Source organism: Phaethon aethereus, assembly GCF_964289735.1.
Source record: "Phaethon aethereus genome assembly, chromosome: 17".
NCBI lineage: Eukaryota > Metazoa > Chordata > Aves > Phaethontiformes > Phaethontidae > Phaethon > Phaethon aethereus.
This window is the reverse complement of record NC_138593.1, coordinates 8,650,238-8,669,391: the sequence shown is the minus strand read 5'-3', so window position 1 is coordinate 8,669,391 and position 19,154 is coordinate 8,650,238. Positions and strand designations below refer to the sequence as shown.

The 19,154-nt window shown below is 39.7% G+C and overlaps 1 protein-coding gene across 2 annotated transcripts in view; it reads left to right on the top strand.

The window, feature by feature from the left end:
- Positions 1 to 8,519: 8,519 nt before the first annotated feature.
- Positions 8,520 to 19,154, top strand: part of ZDHHC8 (zDHHC palmitoyltransferase 8) — a gene marked incomplete at its 3' end in the record, with an annotated part of 118,942 nt that continues 108,307 nt past the window's right edge. For both annotated transcript variants that reach the window (XM_082007861.1, XM_082007860.1), the window contains exon 1: positions 8,520 to 8,825. In XM_082007861.1, coding sequence (XP_081863987.1) covers positions 8,722 to 8,825 — 104 coding nt within the window. In that variant the 5' untranslated portion in view covers positions 8,520 to 8,721. The remainder of the gene's footprint in view (positions 8,826 to 19,154) is intronic.

The following is a 19,154-nucleotide window of genomic DNA, read 5'->3' as shown; positions in this document are numbered from 1 at the left end:
ATGCTACAAGGAACTATTCTTAAATCTGGAACTGTAAGGTACTTGCTTCATTCAAACAAAGTAACTCCTTTGGTGTTGCGCGTGTTCCCCTTAAGTACAGCAGATATCAAAAGTATGTTAATTAACAAAGATGGTCGAAAGGCAAAATAAAATGCTCTTCAGTGTTTCTGGTTTGGAAATACCAAGACAAAGCTATTCTGAAGTACTTCACATTTGAATGTAAAAGCCAAATCTTTATCCGTGAGTCACTGTAAGTTCTCTCATCTGAATGTCAAACAGTGTGTCTAAATTGATAGCAATGACATTCTAAAATTTCAAAATAAATTTAAATTTTCATTTAAAGGATTTGCTTTTTATTTAAAGAACTCTTGCTGGGAATGCATTTTTAGGCTGCAGGGGCAAAGTGATGAACGCAGCAAAATGGGTGAGTTTGATTTCACTGTCAAACATTGTACAGAAGAGGGTTGGAAACACTTGAATGACTTAATTTGTCTTAAGCTTAGGTATTGATGACTCCAGCTTAATTTTATTACCATCGCTTCTTCCCGTCTTTAACTGAACCACGCATACTTAAATGATTTCAAGAGATTTCCATTGCTGTTTAGGTTTACTGATCCATGTTTACAGTTCATGCATTACAACCATCCTTAATGCAAGTCTGCAATCTCAAAGAGCCAAGCTATGAGAGACCACAAAGTAAAAAATTTCTCTGGATAGCATTTGGCTGAAGAATGTCTTGGTCTTCTAAACTAAAAGATGTTAGTCAATGTTCTGGTCACTTTAGCATAGGTATGCTCTTCCACAGATTAAAAAGCAGTAAGTACTTTTAAAGTTGATCCTGGTGAAATAAGGCTTTTTTTGTGTAAGTCATTCTAATGATAAACTTTCCGATACGTAGTGGACTCCCAAGAGATGTCCCTGAAATGTTTTTGTAGTTTACTGTATACTGAGTGTTCTAGAGTTCTAGCTGATGTCCTGTTGTCTTGTGCCCCCACCAGGTATTCATGCTTTCCTACCATCTTCACTGTTAACAGGGTTATTGAGATGATACTTGATTGTCTTGTCAGGCAATAGAGAATCTTAAAATAACAACTTCACTCAAAAATTGAAATAGTCCTTTGACAAAAACGTAGGTTTGTAATGCAAAAGTTCCTTCCTGAATTTGTGGGCAACTGCTAAAATGTCAGCTGCCTTATACTTGTTTCTGAAATGGCAATAATTTCATTTATTTAAAATTTAAATTAATTTTAAATTAATTTAAATGTCTGAACCTGTTTGAAGGTGGTGTGTCATAGTAAAAATGGATCATGCAGAAACTTTTCACTGTTCAGACACAGTACAGAAATTCACCAAATCTTCAATTTCTGCACTTTACAGGTGTGTTGAGACTTACTTTGTCTCTAGGATTCTAGAGACAAATTGGATTCTAGAGTATTTTTAACACCTGCAGCTGAATAGTGGCTCCTTTCCCTTTTACCCTCAGTGAAGCAAGGTAATTCCTAGCATGTTTAAATGTAGACTGAAATAATGGGGAATCTAATTTTGTTAATGCAGTTGGCTAGAGAATGGAGTCTTTTTTAAGCACTCCTTACTTGAATAACAGCATTACTAAGAATATGACTGAATCTTATGCAAAGGTACAAGTGAAGATTTTTAACAGGTTTTAATCCATTTTGTGTAAAAATGGAAACTACAATAGAATTGGTAAAGCATTGTCAGGTGCTAAAGTCTGCAATTTGTACCAATTCTGCTTGCTTCAGGTGCAGAAAGATGCTATATAGCTAGGCTTAACGCAGCCTTTGTTGGTACTAATGGTTTTGTGTACCTAAAACCAGATGGATGAGTGTCTGAGGACACATGAATGATGAATTTAACTTAGTTAAATTTTGGTGAGAATCAAAATAGTATCTTCTTAACAGGTAGTTAAGGTCTTTGAAAAATAGACAAGATTTTTCCTATAAAAAATAGTTCAAAATACTTGTCTAAAAATCCTGTGTTAATTATTTTGAAGACTACACTAATAGGTGTGGGTTTTTTTCCTCCAGGAATAAGCTTGTATTAGTGATAATGTCTCATTCACAAATTGCAAACACCCTAATTTGCTGTATTTTAACACTGTAAATTATTTTTTTCCCTGTGTAATAAGGTAGCTTGTATCAAACAAGTTCTCTGTGATACCAAAAACTCAGAAAATTAAAATTCTTCTCAACACCATGCACACATGAGAATGTTGTGAATCTTTATTTTTGATGCAACATGCTCAAGAAATACCTGTATATAAAGGGCAAAAATATGAGTCTGAGTAGTTCTTTCAATTTTGTTACTAAATGTCTTGGAACTTGTTTAATTTAAAAATTTGAAGGATTTAACTGAAAAATGAGGGATTAATTTGTACATATACCTTCATCATGGGAAGAACTGGGATAGGGCTGTGAGGTTTGCAGATACACCGTCTCTTTTTCTCCCTCAGTGTTCTGTGTAGATGTGTGGGGAGGTACTTGGTGCAGGAAGCACCTGCAGCCTGAGCACTGTCCAAGCCTGTGAAGGAGCACCCGCAGCCCAGCCCAGCTGGAGTTAGGAGTATGGATTTCCCAGTTGGAGAGTCTGTCAGGTCCCAAAGGTGAATGCTGTGCTTTATGGCCAATGTCTATTCATGCTGAACTCTGGCTTCCCACAACAGAAATGCCACGCCTTGTGCTGCTTCATTTTTCAGAGCAGTCCCTTTCACCTTCATGAAAAAGTTTAACGTTACTAGAAACTTCTCCCTAAGGAAAAGACTGATTCACAGTTCAGGAAACTCAACTTGGTAACTTATTAATACTGAATTGCAACTATTTGTGTAGAAATGGAGATTGTGGGGGCAGTAACATTATAAACTGCCTTCCTGGTTTTTGATCTGTACAGATTCCCATTGGCTTTCAGTGCTGAAGTGGTGTGGTTATTTAAAACAAACCCAAACCTCTCTCCAATTCAGTCTCGCCTTTATTTGTGCCCTTCTGTTCCCAGTGCACCTCTCTGTTCTGGCTGGTCCAGCTTGTTTTGAGTGAGCTGTATTTTCTAAGGTGTCTAGGGCAAGCTAGTGTCTTAATTTTGATTAGCCAAACTAATTTCAAAGTGTTCTTAAGTTGTTGAGGTCTTGTCTATGTGTCAACTTGCACTAGTTTGGTGAAGTGAGGGGTGTATAAAGGATTAAATTTTTTTTAATTTTTGCTTTTATGATGGTTTATTTAGGATTTACTTTGAAGGCCATCCTAATTAGATTTAGCTAGAATTACTCTTTAAAATAGAAGTAAGAAGAATTACCAGTTTTTCACTAATCTTAACTAAATCTGTGACAACATATCCTTTTCAGAGTCAGGAGATAATGAAAACTAACTGCAACAAATCAAAATTATTTTGCTTGATGAAGGAAAGTTTGAAGTAATCAGCTGTAGAGTGGACTGCACATGTAAGTGATTTCTCAGACTGTAGTTTGTGTGAAAAGCAAAGTGCTCTCAAGCAGCTTGTGCAGTTATATAGTAAGGAAATCTTGAAGCTATGAAAACTGACAATTACAGGAGCAAAAAAACCCTCTTTATGTTTAAGAGTTGAATAGTTATTAGTATCTACAGCAATGCATCAGATTTATGACTACTGGTGTATTTTTCCAATATGCAAATTTAAGTATGGATTATCTTTGTCCACTTCTATCACATCAGACATTAACCAATGACTTGACCTGTTCATATTTGAAAGACTTGTTTGTGTAATTAGTTTACTATAGTCTCCTAGTGAAAATGCAACCTACATTATATCCATAAATATATCACACTTGTAGAAATACCTTTTTAAGTATTAAGGGTGAAGCTAGGGTTTGTGGGGCATAGTTCGTAAGTTATGCTTTTAAGCAGTATAAAGACAAATGTTTTAAGTACAAACAAGACGCTAGCACAATTCTGGATGCAGCAAACTTATTTTATGGAAGGTGTCTGACTATTGCAAGTATTTAATGAACTTTACAGTCTTAAACTTATTTTCAACTTTCAAGCTGGTGAAGTCCCGCATTTGTTGTTGTTGATCAGTCCTGATTCTACAAATTTACATTGTATTGTAGATATTAGCCGTTGTATCAAGATGTGCAATTTGCTTGTAAGTTAACAGAGACACTAATGGTGTCAGAAGTTCTTGCCTATTCATGTTGTGCTGGCTGTCCTCATTTCAAGTAGCTAAAAGTATATAGTTTTCCAGTGCTGTTTTTCCATAAAAGCAATTATAGCTATGTAAACAGCAACAAAGATGGCTTGGACATTAAAACAACTGACTTTGGAGGATATTTCTCAAAACTATTCTACTAGGTATAATTAAGTTACATTCCTTCATATAAATAGTGCCTATCAGTTTTAATATCTTAATTTGTTTGCTGGTATGTGAACTGCTGTTGGCTTTCTGAGTTTCAGCAGCATCATTTAGAGTGATATTCCATCCTGGTGGAGGAGAATTACACTTTATTAATAGTTTTAAACGGGATGGTTGGTGAATCCTCAAAATTGTTGAGGCGTACATTAATATAAGTAGTTCCTTGTGGGGATGGTTTAGGAATCAGTCTGTAAACAAAGTCTCATAATAAATGCAACTTGACATATCCCAACACTGCAGTTAGGAAATATATGGTGCATGAGTACTGTTCTAAAATGCTATGCTATGGAAAAATATCTATTGGGAGAATCTAGAAAATTATGTGGGTATCTGTTTAGGCTACTGAAAAGTCATTATTATGCAATAATTTCTTGATATATCGAGTAACAATTAAACTTGAACAACTTGAAAGTTGTCATATTGAAGTTCTAATGAGTAACTTAATAGGCCTGGCTTGTACCCAGAACTGTCTAGCCTTGCTTGGACTTTCTGCCAGCACCATGCTGTGCATGATGGTCCAGATGTCCTCTGTGCTGAGCACTGCAAGTTGGAGGGAAAAACAGCTTTTACTAAACACCTAATTGCTGATCCTGGGCAGTTCGCAGATCACTGGTACTACATGGGCTGGCAAATGCAATTATTGTAGTAAGCAAATCCAATAAGAAAAGTAGAATTACTTATTCTGTTCATTGTGTAATGACAGCAGCTTGGGCTAGGAGCTAAATTGTCCAGTGACCAATATTTTCAGTACTTCCAAGTGTGCAAAATAAAAGAATTTTCTTAACCTTATGTAGCTAAGATTTCCAGCTAACATTAATGCCATGATTTGATATGAAAATTGCATGGCAATTAAGATTTCTTGACGCTCGCTCCATCATGAGTTTTCTTTCATCTTACCAGATTTGAAAATGGTACCCTGGCATGTGGTTCCAACACAGCTTGCAGTTGGCCTTTTCTCTTTTGGGGTAAAATCTTGCAAAAAGACATGCAATTACTAGCCATACTCTGCCAGATTATTTTTAGATCGTTCTTTGTAGCCGTGTTAGTTCTTTGGGGAGTCATTAAATCTTCTCCTAACTCATGCTGCTGTTGCTGTATACCTCAGTGCTGCAAAAATCTTCTGGCACACTGATCAGGTAATGTGAATCCAGAAACTACAGTCCTTGACATAAAGGTGTTGCAGGAGAGCAACTCTGAGACATGCCTATTCTGCTTTAGTCAAGCCCTCCTCGGACATCCTTACTATTTGAATGATAAAGTCATCTCGTGGCTTTAAATATACTTGCATTTTAATAATGAATGTTGCTCAGCAGTGCTCTATGCTGTCTTGAAAATAGACCGTTCTCAAGAACGGGAACATTAGTGGGAAGGAAATGAGGTCAACTGTGGGAATTGTTGGACACCAAATTACAGAAATTTATTGCCTTCTGATAGGTAATTTCCAATGTGCAGCAGAAAAAAAAAGTCTCTAAATACAATTCAGCATAACACTGTAGCCTTGTAACATGGAATGTCTCAGCCCTCTTTTGGAAGTGCTGGTTCTGCATGGCTGCACTGTTGTACAGCAAAAGTGTCTGGATCCACAGGATGACTCTGCAGCACAGGCCAGGCGTGCACAGTGGTCTTTAAGATCAGTTGAGGTTTGGGGATAGGCTTTTTCTGTTGTGAAACCTACAGTTCTTTGTGCCCTGATCGCACATAATCGCACTGTTATCCTTAGTGTCCCCCTTTTATTATAAGAGTGTTGCATGACTGAGAGATTAAAAAATAAATGCAAAGCTGCTTGCTGCCGAGTACCTCTCTTCAGAACAGGAGTGGCTTGAAAGATTGGCCCTCTAAATTGGGGCTATTACAGTGAGACTGTGGAGAAACATTAGTGTCTCAGAGTGATAAAGTGAAAACCATTCTGAAGGGTGGAAGGAGCAGGAGCACTGAATCCTCCCAACTTGCAAAGCTGCCTTTGAGAAGCAGACTATAGAGAGGTGAGAATCCGTATAGGAAAATGCAATTGAAAGTAATGAGGTGCAGGGAACAGAGTAGGAGTAGTCTCCTTAAGAATAACTCCTGTGTTCACATTAAGGAATGTTCATGTCCCAGGAAGGCTTTGTCCTTAAAAAGAATGAAATTTTAAGTAAATCGCCAAACTCCAAATATGTATCTTAAAATGAACTTGTGCTTATTGCTCCATGACTCATGTTAGAAACTTGACGGGATGCTTCTGTTGCTCACCTAGAAAGGAAACATGCATGTCCATGCTAAAAACGCAGATCTGGCTGTCACTTGGGAGAGAACTTCTTTACTACTTTTCAAGCCCCAAGAAATGCATTTGAGCAAGTCTTTTACTGTCTGTTACAGGATGCTAACCAAACTTCATAAACAGTCTGTAATGCTTCTTATAATAACAGTTTCCAGTTTAAAATATCAGTGGAAAAATAATCAGGGGTCTGTTTGCAACTGAAATTCTTCACCAAGAATGCTTGCTTGAGTGGGGAGGAGAAAAAGGCTTGAACTGATCAAAGTGATCAAGTCTCTGCCTATGTCACGCAAGTGGTGCTAAGCTAACTCATGACCTGCGTGTATTAGGCGTGCTCATGTATCTTCCGGCTTCCTTTTGTTGAAAAGGAATCAAGTTACCTATTTTGAGACCACTCGGCAATATACATCAAACTGGTAAGTGATGGTTTGAGATTTGCTTCCAAAATACACTTTTGATCCAATTTAATATGCTAGCATAGATGTGCCTGAAGGCTTTTAGATTAGTATGCAGAGTTTGGTTCTGCGTAAAGTTGTTGACCTTTTGACTAGTTACAAGGATTAGAAGAACAATTTATTTCAATAAGCTGGTATGATAAGGAGTAGCGAAGCATGGGAAACATTCAGTGTCCCCCAAGCACTCGAAAATAACTTAAGTAGATGCTTGTCCTTCTCTTTCCTCAAGAAGACTCCTAAGTCTGGAGTTCAAATCATTTGAAGTTGCCTTCTGGCTTTAGTGCCTTTTGGATAAAACCTGACATTTCTGAAGTTGTTCTTGGAGGGCTAGAGAATACTTTTTTCCTTCTTTTTGGAGGGGCGGCAGTTGTTAGCAAAAGCTGAGATTTCACGTAACCATATGCCTTCAGCCTGGAACTTGCTGGATTTGCTTATGTTACAGCTGATGCTCACAATTTTTTTGCAAACTGCAAAGTTGAGGACCCTTACTTGTTTTTTTGCTGGGTTTTACTTGCTCGGTTCTTAATATCTCTAGGACTGTGGAGCTCATCTAGTCTCTTAAAATGGGCAATGATAACATCTTTTCAGAACAGAACTGGAGTATATACCTTCTAGGGCAAGCTTAATTTTTGGAATACTCAGAAGCTGCAAATATGGCAGTGGTTACTTGAGCTGCATGTTGGCAGCTGCAAATGGGGGGATTAGCTGAGGAAGAAAGCAGCAGTGAGGCAGCAAGCTGCAGCTGCTGGTCTTGATTTCTAAACTTCCAAGTGGCCTTGAACCCGTCCTCCTGCCCGTGGGTTTACTTCTGACTCTGGGTGGTGTCCCCTGAAGGTGAACAGAGGAGCCATTCACACGGTGCTCTTTAGAGAGCTGGTTTGGTGAACTCCCTGATGTTACCTTAAATTACCACCGGTTTCTGCCTCCTGATGCTAATGGTGAGATTTAAAAAGAACAGAGTACGGTGTCATTTCAGTTCCGTTTGCACTCGGTTATTCCTCTTGGAATTAGTTACATTTGGCAGAGCGCATCAGTTCTCTTGATACTCTGAATCCGGCTTTGGCTGCAGCGAATGGAGGGTTTCATCCATTGACCAGCAACGCACAATTTGCGTCCAACTTGACTAGTTTTGCCTCTGCCGCAGGCTCTGATCCCGCAACACGCTTCTCCTGGAAGGACCCTCCGGCTGCGGCCGGGAGCCGCAGCGGCGCAGCACCTTGCCGAACCGCGCTGTCGTGCAGCCAGGCCCTGTTGTAGAGTGCACTGCTGGAGCAGCGCTAACGGCCCAGTCCTCTAGAGCTCCATAAGTAGCGGGGTTTTGGGTTTGGTTTGGTGGTTTTGAGTTGCAGCCACCCTGTCCGTCAGGGGCTGCGGCTGCCGCCCGCGGCTGTGCGCGGCCCCGCGCAGCCTGCGCGCCCCCGCCTCCCCGCCGCGCTACCTTAAGGGGCGGGCTGACGGCGGGCGGGCGGGCCGCGCGCGGTGGGCGGGATTTCCTGTGCTGGAGGTCAGCGGCTGCCGCCCCTCCCCGCCGCCCCCTCGCCCCGTACGGCGCGTCCCCGCATCCTCCCGGCTCCCTCCTCTCGGGTCGGATTTACATAGTGATGTGTAAACTACAGGATGCCCAGCAGCACTGGAAAGAGGTTTAAACCTACGAAGTACATCCCTGTCTCCACAGCAGCTGCCTTATTAGTGGGTTCGACTACTTTATTTTTTGTTTTCACGTAAGTACGGCGCCGGCGGAGGGGGACGCGGGGGGGGGCGGCTGGGCTTGACAGCTCCCCCAGGCCCTGCCGCTGCTGGTCCCGCTCCCTGCCTGCCGCCCGCCAGCCCTTCCCGGCCTTGGTTTGCAGAGGCTGCTTCTCCCTCCCCATCAAAAACCCGCGTCTGACAGTCAGAGCCTCCATTTCATGGCACATAAACCCTACCGGCCTCCCGCAGCTGCCGGCTGCGTTCATCAGAGGTGCCAATTAGCCGCGGCCCCCTCTCCCCATCCGCGCAGGCAGGGCTGCTGCCGGCAGAGACACGCACCCCCAGCCGCCGCCGCCCGGCTGCTGCCTGGCCGAAGCCTCTCCCGGTTCCGGAGGGAGAGCTGGCCTTCTTCGTGAACCCCTCGGGGGTTTCGGGGTCTCTCGGGCAGAGCTTTTTGAAGTGGAAGGAATCCTGTTGTAAGCATTACGGATTCTACACATTTTTATGTAACTGTCCCTAAAAGCCCGAGGATCGAATGAACAGATTTAGATGTGCTTGAAGGAGGGAGGGGGAAACTTTTCCCCCCTCCTCCCTGTTTTATCTTCTCTGATTCCCTTCTCCCTTCAATGCAAAATTGAGCTCTGCCGCTCGGCTTGCAGATCTCCTGTAGTTCCATTAATATGTGAGTGGTGTGGTGCTTTATCTTTCTCTTTCCTCTCCCTTTATATAAACTTGAGTTATGTAGATCGCTAACCCTTCCTGTGCAGGCGCTTCCCTGCAGAGGCGTTTTTGGTATTTCAGGGGAGAGATGCTACAAAACTGTGCTCTGAAATGAGCTTTGACTAAGCTGGTTTTTGGGAATGTGGAAAGATCGCTATTGGATATTAGGATTTATTGTTTCACTTGCTTTGAAACGTTTTTCCTTGTTTCGCCATTGCTAATTTTTAACTGAGCTCAGCGAAGCTTTTAGAAGCAGAGGGCTTTATAACAGTGGGAGTATGTGTCTGTCTTTATCCTTCTTGGTTTGGCTGTGACATGATTCTCGATGTTTCAAAATGCTCGTTACTGCTATGGTAATCTTAATGTAGGATTTCAGAATAAAATGCAAATAATGTTTTGCGTAACAGTTTCTTAAATCAGAACAGGTTTTGACACGTTAGTTATGCTCTTGACTTAATGTGACTTGATTTCTCGTTGCTGGCTTTTAATGCATTTGATATGAAGTACTGGTAAATCCTTTCAGGATATTGCACTGTTTCAAGAAGTGATACAAGCCCAAAGAACTGGTACAAGTATAAGCCTATCATTCATCATTTCGGCATCTAATTAGAGTGTGGCGCTCGTGGGCAAACACAAGACAGAAGTTGGCTTCTGTCATGAACCTGGTTGACACTGGTGTTGTGAATATTTTTTTAAATGCCTTCACAGTCAAAAAAAGGGGTTTTGATGCTGGTTTTTATTTTTCCTGCCTCTTGAGAAATGGATGTATGCTAAGGTTGGTTTGGAAGCTGTATGTTTGTTTTCACATGGTACTTCCAGTGTAGAGCTACAAATTGCTTAGTGATGTAAGACTTTTCTGGTAACACAGTTGTTGTTGAAACATCCTTTTGGCAGCAGGACATCAACTGAGATGTTCCTTTTAGAATTTCTTACTATACAGAAGAAGCAATTGGCTTTAGTCTATTAATGAATCTCAAACTTAACTCTGCTCCCTCTGTTATCAGTGAATAATTACATGCAAAATGGAGTATTTTTAGGATCTTGCCATATTGTAACTTGGCCTGTGTATCTTGAAGTGTTAGTAAATTTTTTGAGGGCTGTCCCAGACATACATTCTCTGCTGCTGCCAAGTCTTGCGTGTAATAAAAGTAACACTTATTTGAGCAACTGTTGTTAGGCAGTATCTGAAGTCCTGTCCATTCAAAAATACTCAGATAAATTTGTATGGAATTGCTTTTGTTCTTTATCCTGAGCAGTTTTAGTAATATTCTGTCTTGGAATCAAAGCAAGTAGTATGTATGAGATTGATGTCTTCTGTATGGTGGTGGGGTTTTTTTCCCCCTTTCCTGAGCATGTCCATTTTTTTCTCATGTTACACAGACAGTGTTTTGTGTCCTGAAGATCTTTGTGTTGTGATACGTTACCCAAGGCTGAGATAGACCTATATTTTCAGGGATGTTGATTTGCACAACTCTTTTGATGTTAGGTAGATCTCTGATATGCAGCAGATGAGGCACTGACCTTAAAGTGTTTTAAACAGTGTTATTGATACAATCCATGCTTGCTTGTCATAGCACAAGAACCTTATCAGATGAAGATTTACATGTGTCTTTATTAATTCATTATTTGTGTCGTTAAGTTCTAAGGCTGCATTGTCTGCTAATGAACTTACCTGTGCATAAATACATGCACAGGATAATGGATGGGACTCAGATATCAAGTTTTGTGTGCACATCAGCTCAGTGGGATATCAAGGACTTAAGCAATTTTCGGTATGGTGAAACTTTGTTCACTTACTGAATAGAAGAAAAACATCTTTTTTGGGCACTGCAACCATTTCTGAGTAACATCTATGAAGAGGCTCTGACTCGGCTTCCTCCCTAGCTGTGGGCTCAAGCCACATGTTATGAGTGTCTTCTGCTAGATGAAAAGCTCTTTGAACTTGAAGGCCAGAGTTAGCTTTTTAGCAATGTAATCTTTATTTTTAGCCTTTGTCCAAACGACTTTGCTAAACAGCAGCACATAGAGAGTATTTGAAATACACAGTATCCAGTAATTAGTTCATGGTGGTGTTGATCAGTGGTATACTTATACTTTAATTTTGGAAAATTCCATGATAGATTCTGCTTTATTCTTTTTCCTCAGCTAACTATTCAGGATTCACTGTTGTATTCTTTCTGGTTTTATGAGGGGAAACGAAACTATTTAGCTATCACAATTATTGCCTGGAAAGGCAACTAAATATTGCAGGCTTCTAAAAGCTAGCTAGAGCTAACTCTCCATGTGTGTTCCTTTAATAATAAATACAAGTAAACAAGGATTAACTCTGCGTTAAGGAATGTGTCGATATTGTTACATATAACCGCAAATCAAATGGCATAATGAAGGAAGAACCAATTCTTCTTAATGTTGCAAGAATCCAGAGTGATTCAGTTATGGTAGACCTGAACTTATTTCTACCAAAACCTTTTTTCTTCATATTCCTCATAAGGCTTTTTGTTAGAGATAACAATTTAACCTATACCAGTGAAGTCGGGGTTCTTATGCCTTGGACCACTGACTGCTAAGATGTAAACCCTAGTGTGTTCACCCTAGTGTTTTCACCCAGTTCATACAAAGAACCTTAGTCTTGTGAACTTCCCACATTATTTTAAGTTGTGCAACTTCCATATTAGTAGAGAACGCAGCCTAATTGTCAGTAAGCAGAATGCTGTAAAGCATAACCTCACTCAATGAACTATTATTCTGGAGCTAATTGTTCTCTTCATCTGTTTAAATTATGCTACTTAATGTAAGTTTTAGTGCTGAGAACCTCTGAGTTAGCTTAGCAGCTGCAATGCCTGTATCTATAGATTACACAGGAAGCTAAAAGCATAAGGCTTTAAGGAAAAACTGTGGCTCATTTTTGTAAAGAGGGAAAAAAAGCTCTTCATTCTCTTGCTGAATATGGTAGACTAGAAATTTCTGATAAAATACCCATTTTCAGACTGTTTTCTGTAGCATGCAGTCATTTGAGCATCTTTGAAGTATGGCAGAAACGTGTAATTCGTAGCAAAGGTCCAGGTACCACTATTTCTTCGATGTAATGGTAATAACGCTGCTGTATATTGTTCCCTTAAATGGCATAATAAAATGTGTAATTTTCTGGGTGAAGTGAAAGCACAAGTAAGGTGAAAACTCATTCAATCAATACCAAAAATGAGGCTTCAACTTTGTTCTTAGAAGCTATAACAGGAGGTAATCACAGGCATACGCCACAGACATATGCAATTGGCACTCTAATGCAGTCTGTGACACAGGGGAATTTATTATCAGTATCCCTCAGGAAACAACAGAGGAGTGATAAATTGGTGTAAAGGAGCAACTGAAGTTGAAGTCATCACGGGAGGGATGGAAAGAAAATAGAGAAATAGCCTATACCTTTGCTATTCAGATGGTAGAAGGATGGCTGGTAGATTGTACTCAATAGCAGGGCTGGTGGATTTACCTTAGCGAGAAGGAAAGCTTAGCTTCATTCTTGGATGTTTAAAAAGATTTTTTGTATTCTCCCCACATTTGTATATCATGTTACTGTACGTCATGAACTGGAAAGACTCAGCAAGGGCTTAAACATACAGGTCAGCTGTATATTAATTCAGATATACTTACGTTATGATAAATGCACTTCATAAATCATAAGCAAACACACACATCCCAATTATATGGTCCTACACTGGAATAGCTCTAAATATGTAATAGCATTTTAAAGTTCAAAAACATAGTAACTGTTCTGGATGGTAGTTAATGGAAGTATAATGTGTACCTAAAATTCTTGAACTATATTAGATCTTATCCTCCCATGACTTGTATATGTTCATACATCAAAAGAGGGCAAAGCATTGTCTGCTTTTTTGACTTGGAGTTGTTCAGTCGCTAGCAAAGTTCAAGCTAATAGAAGATCATCTTTGCTGTAGTGAATTTGATTTGTATCCAAAGGTGTTTTTCTTACCTAAATTATTTTAAGGACTTTAGTAAACTCCAGTTCCAGATGTTCACTTCTGCCAGGTCAGTGTTCTGATTTCAGTTAGAGCAAATGATAAAATGTGATTTAAAATGTGTGTTACAGATGCTGTGTAGCTTCATCTGTAATACAGGTGGGTTTTATACCAGCCTAAAGGAAATAGAACTGGATGCTGATAAGTAGATGCACAAAAAAGGAAATAAAGATCATAGCTCAGATTGTTTAATCTTGAGATGCTGCTAGACAGCATAAATTCTGCCTTGGAGTGTGATCTTACATCCCTGTTACGGTTTGGCCTCTGCTGAAGACTGCTCATGGATCTGGGTGTAGCTTTGGTGGTTGTTGCTTGTGACTTAGGATGCCAGAAGTTCAAGGTTTGCTGTGGTGCGTATGCAAGCACATGGAAACGCTTCTCGCATGCCAAATCAAGAAATTGCTGTAACTGATAGGGAGCAGCTTCACAAAGTATACATCCACTGACAGCTATGCAGATGACCCTGTATAGAGAAAAACGGGTGTGCAAAAAAGTGTGCATCAGTTTAATCAGGTGGATTTCAAAACTAACTTCACAAACACTGATTTCAAGTAGTGCAATTTTTAGCCTCCTGAGATATCTTAACATTTGGCATGTTAAATGCATCTTTAATGGCAGGTTTTCCCTGTCCACTTTACGTGTGATCCAGAAAAGGTAAGGCTTGCCAGGCTGACTGGAGTCATCTCAGTTGTCACATCTGTCAGCTTTGTGAAGATGTTTATTCTTGTTACAACAAAGAAATGCCTTTTTAAGCTGTGGCAATTTCATCTTGGTGTATAATTTCTGTAAAGAGAATCTAGACAAACTTGTCATGCAAGATAAAAAGACAGGCAATCTCAACAGCAAAATCCATTTAACTGAAGCGTGAAAAGTTGGGGGTTTTTAATGCTGGAAGAGAGCTCAGTTTTACTGCTTTTAACTAGTCGATTCTATCATCTTTGCTTCCAAGGGGACCAGCGAAGCTGGCAGTATGGGACGCTTCTGAAAGCTGTTAAAATTAATTCCTTTACGAAAAAAACCCAGTGTTTATTATCAGCAGGAATATTTATTCTTTCTCTAGCTTAGGAGAGGGAAAAGTAGAATCGTCTTTGTTGATGGTAGTAAATAGCTAGACATCTTCAGCTGTGGGATGCACAGCTATCTGCATGCAGCCATCACAGTGGCATTTCAATGCTCACTGTAGATCTAGTTTTAAAGGCAGAAGAGCTAATGCCATGAAAGTTATTCCTGTACGTGGGCCATCCACAGCTGTAGGCAGTGTGTGATTTATGCCAGTAGCAGCCTCCTTTCCATTTTTCCTAATGAGCAGAGATTAAGTATATATGGAAATAGGAATGAGAGAGTGTCTCAATTAGATCAGGGTGGGCCTCTCAGCCTTTGTACATGAATATACAAGCAATTTTTCTATTTTTGTTTAAAGTCCTTTTCAAGATGCTAATTCAGATAGTGTTCATGTTTGTCCGAGTATGCCACACATGTATCCTTTCATAAATAGAAGCAATCTCTACAAAACCATTCAAATGACATGGGAACTCGATTTGTTAGTAATGTAAATTAGGGGATGCTACTGTTCAAAACACAAATAAAACTTAAATTGAGAGACAGATGCACTTGGTGACCTTGGAGGTCTGATTTTTGAGGTTCATTGTCTGGGACCATTGCTAATTATACACTTACTTTTGTGTCAACAACTTGCTCTCTTACTAGGTGCTTCTTAGCTGAACTCATCTGTAGGACCCTGTGGAGTGGGTGAGACCTGTGAAAGATGACCTGGAACAGGTTTTTTGTTCTTACTTAGTGTATAAGCTACAAGGAGACTTTTCAAGGCTTACAAAGGGAGACCATGAGTTTTGTTTAACTTGTATTGGAAGATGTCTGGAAATCAGTAATAAGGTAGTACAAGCCAATTTAAAGCATGAAATAGATGCTTACTGAAGTGGGGAGGAGTATCTTAAAAGCTGTATCAGTGCTGCACTTGTACAACCAGTGCAAAAGTGGAACATTGATTTACTGTCCTTTGATTTGAGGCAGTAGATACAAGACTTCTTTCTTACTAATCCAGGAGTAATGTTCAATTTGGCTGCACTGTTACAGAGCTACTATTAGCTGATCATTTGTCAGTGGGTGCTGCTGATGAAATTGAAAGGAGGAGGCATGGGGGTTGAAACAGTAATGCTGCAGTTTTTAATGGAAATTCTGCATTATTCTTTTGCAAAGAATACCATAGATTGGAAAACCATAGTCAGCCTAGATCTTAACGGAGGAGAGGTGGTTTTGGGGATCCTTGCTTGGTGATTCCAATAATTAATTCAAATGAGTACACCACAGCATAGTCTATACTACATAAATCTTCAGCCAGTAATCTGTATCCAGAAAGAGGATTTAATTAGTCCCTGATTGTTCTTCTGCAATTACTAATACAATTTAGCTAGACTTGCTTCAAAGCCATCTGAAGTGCCTAAAATTCTGAGCTCTAAACATATTATGCAGACATTTGTGGGTACTTGACTCTTTGTTTTTCTCAGGATGGATATTAAGGAATAAACTGTACAGTAACCCATACTTAGATATTTCAGTGGTTACCATGGTTTTCTGTTTGTGAAAGTGTAAATGCAAAATTTGTGGACTTCAAGTGTGAAATCCTTATGATATATCTGTACTGCTGTGTGTTGAGATCATCCAGTAACAAAGACAGTGGAGCCAGGTGCAGAAAAAAGACTTCTTGAATTCTACATCTAAACACCAAAGCAGCTCTTTCCAGTGTACATGCGCACCATTTTTACATACTGTAATACTGTGTGAAGTCCCATAATTAGGAAAAGCTGCCCTTTGTGCAAGAGAACAAGCAGCTCCGTGGAGCAAGGGAGGCAATATGAAGATGGGAATACATGAAATACAGGTTGTTATCCAGCCACATATAAAATTATGTCATTATGAATGCCTCCATCAAAAAATAAAGACTGACTACGCAGTAATTCCCATGGAAATCAGATTTGTATGTGCCGCTTTGAAATGACTACAGTAGAAAACCCCTATATGCACTCAGACTAAACTAATCGCAGAATATTCTTAAATTAACAAATTACTTTTTAAGTTGGAGCCTAACAAAGCAAACTTGAAACTGCTTAAATATATGAGGGCTTTCATAAATAAAGTCAGACAAAGCCTTACTCTCCCAGGATTCTTAAAACTAAATTGGCATTTACATTAGCTCTCTTTCATGCCTTCAGGGAAATAATCCAATGTAATATCTATATCAACACAATTTAAGTGCAGTGCTGGGAATAAGGAAAGCTTGGACACTTCTATAAACAAGCATCATTTTTTAATTTAAGCTCGGGTCAATCACCGAAATGCTTCAAAATTAAAAGGTTCAGCTTAGAACTTTTCTGCCTACTCTGATCCCAGTCGGCTGGGAGAGGCAGGTATTTTCTTATGGAAAAACACTTCCTCTCCCCCTTTTCAGCCAGTTCAGTTTCAAAAGTTATTTTGGATTATTTTCATTGTGTATAACCTCCCTTTCAATTTTTTCTCATGTGATCTCATTTTGCATGTTTAGCTTTCTCTGAAGATTAATGTTTGCCCTAGCAATAAGACTCTCCAGATGTGTTATGATCTAATAACGCTGAGCACCAGTGGTTAACCCTTGCCTGCTGTCAGCAACTTGCTGAACCACCTCCCAGCATTTGATTATGTAGTTTCTTGGCTCCAAGTGGCAGGAGCCATTAGCTGCGTAGGTGGGCACACTGTCCCTCCAATGCGGTTTGTCTGGCATTGGCTTGGGAACCGTTGCCCAGAGACTTCCCCCCGGAACCACACTGTTAACTTGGCTTCTCCTCCAACATCCCAAGGCACAATGGTGGAAGAGGGACTTGGGGATGTCTGTATGATCATCTTCATGTGGTCAAACCTGTGACTTTGACCAGTAACTCTAGGTTCGTTCTCTGTCTCCTTTCGTTCTTTCTTTCTTGCGTAGTGTGTAAGGCTCAAATCTATCTTTTTTGTTTTAAAATCTTGCTGCAAACCTTGCCTTATCTGGCCACATGGAAGCAAATTACTTTTTTAACAGGTCACTCCTTGAATGTAGATTGAGGTTTGTGGTTTGAGTTGGCAATCTAGGTTCATTTTTAGGTGTTGTACAGACGTTAGCTCTGTCCTTGTGCTTTACATCTGTAGCTCATGAAGGTCTCTAGGATGGAGCTGGGATTTCACCTGGCAGGACTCATTTTCTTTGGGTATTATATGGCATGTAACCCTGATGTTGACTTGGTTAAAAATTATTTGCAAGACCCCAAAGGCATGAACTCTTCCCTGTGTATGTGCATTTCTGGTTAAAGAATCTTGTCTCCTTTTTTAACTGCTCTCTACGTGACAACTGGAATTCCCCATTCTCACAAATTTACTGGATGAGAAATGTCATTCCGGTCCCTACCTCCAAATCAATTCTGTTTCTTGCCTTCCTTCATTTATAACTGCTGCAGCTGGCCTTGAACCAGGTTAAATGCTTAAAACTGTTTGCGAAGTGTGCAGAAACTAGTGAAAATGGCTACAGGTAGAGCCATAACAGTGAACAGGACATGCATGCTTACCCTGTTGTATATCAGTTGTGTAATATAGTTATAATTTAGTGTCTTAATTCACAGGGTCATTTCTTCTCATCATGTTCTTTTAACTCTACACTGTATACTTATAACTCTGCAGAGAACCAAGTACAAGCTTGTGTAGTAATGCAGCTCTAAAGAGAGATTTCGTACCATGTGCATTTTAAAATAACATTGTACAAAGCGACAGCCTCTGTCTATAGTTTTTAACTTTATCAGTGCACAAGTAGGTTGGCTTTGCACATATTGCATTTTGTGTAAATGGCTAACAAGTCTCTGTGGCAAAAACAATAAAAGCATCAACAGACAATGGGATTTTGTTTCAAATGACCAAGTTCTGATAATTCTGCAGGAAGAGGTATATAAAATGGCTGCTTCTTGATGCGCAGTATGAATCAAACAGAAGGAGGTATGAAACCACTGAATTTGATGAGGTAACTTCTAATTCATGTACAGAATTTGTAGCATCTGCAAGCAGCAAAGGGGATTATTATTTGCCACAGAAATTTCAAAACGCAAAGACAATGCAAGATTGAAATAACAGGACTTACTGGGTGTGGCCATTGAATCAATGTGATTTTTTTTTTTTTTTAACTGCAGAACAAAACTTCTAGTCCATGTCCAGATGCAGAACTGTATCGGAAAATAAACTGCAAAGACCACTTCAGGTGCTCTTGGCAGAGCTCTGAGAATGTACCCTCATCTTATGTAATGTGTCCATTTTGAAAGTTAAATTTTGAAATAAAAGCCTGTCTATATGAGCAATGTTCTCAACAAGCTGGGGGATAGTGAAGGAGAACAAGCAGACAGTTTTGTTTATGATACTGAAAGGGTTGGTTCCTTGAAATAGGATGATTCTTGTCGTGTCATCTTTGTGTATTGTCAGAAAATGACATTTGACAGATAGATTGCAATGATAGTAAGATACAAGGTCTTGCATGTGACACTGAATATGTCCTTGCTGCTGATAATAAACAATGTTTTCAACACATTGGGCAACATCTGC